This window comes from Dioscorea cayenensis, chromosome 7, assembly GCF_009730915.1.
Source record: "Dioscorea cayenensis subsp. rotundata cultivar TDr96_F1 chromosome 7, TDr96_F1_v2_PseudoChromosome.rev07_lg8_w22 25.fasta, whole genome shotgun sequence".
Taxonomy (NCBI): Eukaryota; Viridiplantae; Streptophyta; class Magnoliopsida; order Dioscoreales; family Dioscoreaceae; genus Dioscorea; species Dioscorea cayenensis.
Genome location: NC_052477.1, coordinates 23,250,083 through 23,253,551, shown reverse-complemented (window position 1 = coordinate 23,253,551; position 3,469 = coordinate 23,250,083). Strand labels below are relative to the sequence as shown.

The window sequence follows — 3,469 nt, the reverse complement described above, 5'->3', positions numbered from 1 at the left end:
TGACAAGAAGAAGAAGGTAAATTAATGGCCATTCTGAGGGCACTGACTCAACACCTTGTCTTTCTCTGTGGGATAAAAAAGGAGATGTTCTCTGCAAAGCTTCTTTTGTCTAACAAGCTCCCCATTTATGGAGTGTCTTTTTCCACATTTACTTTTCTAATTAATATCTCAATGTCTTGTGAGAAAGGAACCCAAAGGACTTTGTTATGGTTCTACTTAAATAATATCTCAGCTCCCCATCTATGGAGTGTCTTTTTCCACAATTTACTTTTCTACTTATTATCTCAATGTCTTGTGAGAAAGGAACCCAAAGGTTTTTGCTATGGTTCTACTTAAATAATATTCTTTGAGATATATATGATCATTTGTTTAATGAATGACCTTCTAAGGTCCTAAGGTTCATGCATCAATGTTTTAGGCTGTTATTCACTTGGAACTAGCCTTGCTCACATGAATGCATCTATATATGTGCAATATAAGCAAATAGGTGAAAGAACAATAAGGGTGGACCCTTAAAAAAAAAGGAAAAAGAAAAACAGTGGGTCACATGTGGATTGAGAAAGGTCATGTGATGCCTACATAACATGATCATTTTGATAATATATTATATAAATATATTTGTGGAATAGAATCTTCCATTGTATTCAAAGTTCACTGTAAACTAAAGTAGCATACCAAAACCCAACCCTGTCAAAAGACTAAACTAAAGAGGCAACAACTATTATTGCTTGTATAACTTTGACCAACCATTTATAGAGTACTTCAAAGCTTCAATTGAATTGTTTAAAAGCGCCCAAACATGCAAAGGATGTTTGTTTTTCATGTTTGGAACTTCAATATTACTTTTGGAAGCACGAGCATGTTTGAATCCATTGACAGAAATGGGCAATGGAAAAAGATATTGCACCAAAGTGTATACTATGATCAGAGTATATGTAAACTATTCCTCCACTGAACTTCTTTCCGCTCATTCAAGTCACGGGCATGCCTTGATATCACAAATACAAAGTAAAGATTAAAGTGAAGCTCATTAGAATCTTTATAGATGTTTATTTAACTAAAATGCAGTAAATTTTCAAGTAAATAATGATTCTAGATGTTTTCTTTATTAGTAGGTAAATTGAAGATGGTAGTTCAAAGGTTTCAATTATTTCTAGCCAGTTCTTGCAAAAGTAGATGAACTATTTGTCCTTTGTATGAGTCTATTAATTAGAGAGAGAGAGAGAGAGAGAGAGAGACACTTGGAAGTGAGCATTGGTTCTTTCATTCTCTAGCCATGGAGTACGTGGTGGCGAGAAGTGAAGAGATGGCAGTTTCTAGTGATTCTCAGAAGCCAGTTCCAGCTCCATTTCTCATAAAAACTTACCAACTTGTTGATGATCCACTCACCAACCACATTGTCTCCTGGGGAGAGGATCACACCACCTTTGTTGTTTGGAGACCCCCTGAGTTTGCTAGAGATCTCCTCCCCAACTACTTCAAGCACAACAACTTCTCAAGCTTTGTTAGGCAGCTCAACACTTATGTATTTATTTATATTTTTATATTCCTCTGAACTTGGATTTAACTTCTTAAGTTTTATGTGTGCCTTTGATTCAATGGACTCATTTATTTCTGCAGGGTTTTAAAAAGATAGTTGCAGATAGATGGGAGTTTGCTAATGAGTTCTTTAGGAAAGGAGAGAAACATTTGCTGTCTGAGATACATAGAAGGAAAACAACTCATATTACTCAGCAATACTACAATGTTTCCGATGAAATACCGCATTCAAGCGACGGTGATGCCGGCTATATCTTGGCTCTCTTGGAGGATAATGAAAGGTTGAGGAGAAGGAACTCCGTTCTCTTATCAGAGATCATTCATATGAAGAAGCTTTACAATGACATCATCTTCTTTCTTCAAAACCATGTCAGCCCAACAATGCCAAATGCAAAGCTCGGTAGGATTTTAGAGTTGGGTTCTTCTCATGGTTCATTAATGAAAGGAATTGATCATGCTGCCATGGATAGCAGTTTCAAGCTTTTTGGTGTTTCCATTAATGGCAAGAAGAGATTGCACCCAGAAATTGTAGGGGATGCAGATGTTGAAGCTAGTCTTTAGATTAACAGTATAATGAGTGGTTTATGTGAAGATGAAAGTGTCTACAATATTGATCTTCAATGCATATTGAGGCTATATTAGTCCTAGCAAGCTAGCTAGCTTGTTCATTAACCTTTTCTTTTCAGTAGAAGACTCCATTGAAATGCATGTTTCTTTAGATCTTTAGCTCTCCATATATATATATATTTATGATTGAAACTGATCAAAGAATTGCCTGTTATGGTTTGTGTGAGTAAAGCCTTTTGTGTATATGAAATGATGACTTAGAAATTATACGAAAGTTGTGGTTTGTCATTTTATCCAAATAAAATAAAATAAAAATAAATAAATTATATGAAGTTAATTTCAAAGAATTGCCTATTATGGTTTGTGTGAGTAAAGCCCTTGTGTATATGAAATGATGACATAGAAATTATACGAAAGTTGTGGTTTGTCATTTTATCTAAGTAAAATAAAATAAAAATAAATAAATTATATGAAGTTAATTTCAAAGAATTGCCTGTTATGGTTTGTGTGAGTAAAGCCCTTGTGTATATGAAATGATGACTTAGAAATTATATGAAAGTTGTGGTTTGTCATTTTATCCAAATAAAATAAATTATATGAAAGGATTAACCTGAAATAGGGCTATACTGACATGGATGATTGATATAAATGGCGAGACCCTGACAGAGAGTAGTTGTAGATAACTTTCTCTTCTATGAAAATCGCAGGTATGTCCTGTGAAGAAATTTTAAAATAATAATAATAATAACAATAATAATAATAATAATAATAAATATAACTGTTAAAAAATACACCAAAAAAGTTTTTTTTTTAAAAAATAAATAAACCACATTCATTAAAATAAAATTAAAAAAATACAACAAAAGTAAAAGATAAACAAATGAGAAGACTACACATGCAAGAGAATATAAAAAATCGAGAGGAGAAGAACAACACAAAATAAGGGGAAGAAACAAAACAATTGATCCACTAGGGGTGGATTACGAAGACAACATAAAAAGTCCCTGGCAAGGTAGCACTAGGGTGGGAATGCTCAGAGGAGTGCTAACCTGTACCCCTGATGGACCCTTCCTCACCAGTGCCACATGCTCTAGTTGTCTCAGCACGAGATACCGCAAAACTCCAATCCACGTCGGATGATGGAGATGGAATCTTCTACTTAGTTTTTCCCCCTCTAGTGCTACAGATATCCATAATAAAATAGCATAATCAATCTTCATGATAACCGATAATGTAGAAAGAGAATTTGAATTAAATATTTGTTCATTTCGTTCTAGCCAAATATGCGATGTGACGACCTTGATGAGGAGATCCTCGACCTCCCGCATTGAAGGCTGAAGGTTTACTCTCCAAGATGCCCACA

At 34.4% G+C, this 3,469-nt stretch overlaps 1 protein-coding gene across 1 annotated transcript; it reads left to right on the top strand.

The window, feature by feature from the left end:
• The first annotated feature begins 1,262 nt into the window (after positions 1-1,262).
• Positions 1,263-2,297, top strand: LOC120265773 (heat stress transcription factor B-4b-like). The gene is made up of 2 exons (XM_039273735.1): positions 1,263-1,525; positions 1,621-2,297. Exons 1-2 carry the CDS (start codon positions 1,277-1,279, stop codon positions 2,098-2,100), a joined length of 729 nt encoding a protein of 242 aa, XP_039129669.1. The 5' UTR covers positions 1,263-1,276; the 3' UTR covers positions 2,101-2,297.
• The last annotated feature ends 1,172 nt before the right edge of the window (positions 2,298-3,469 follow it).

Excerpts from the sequence above, each read along its gene's own strand:
- LOC120265773 (XM_039273735.1), top strand. The coding sequence starts at position 1,277 with ATGGAGTACGTGGTGGCGAGAAGTGAAGAGATGGCAGTTTCTAGTGAT. Across the intron at positions 1,526-1,620 it reads TTAGGCAGCTCAACACTTAT|GGTTTTAAAAAGATAGTTGC; the intron begins GTATTTATTTAT and ends TTATTTCTGCAG.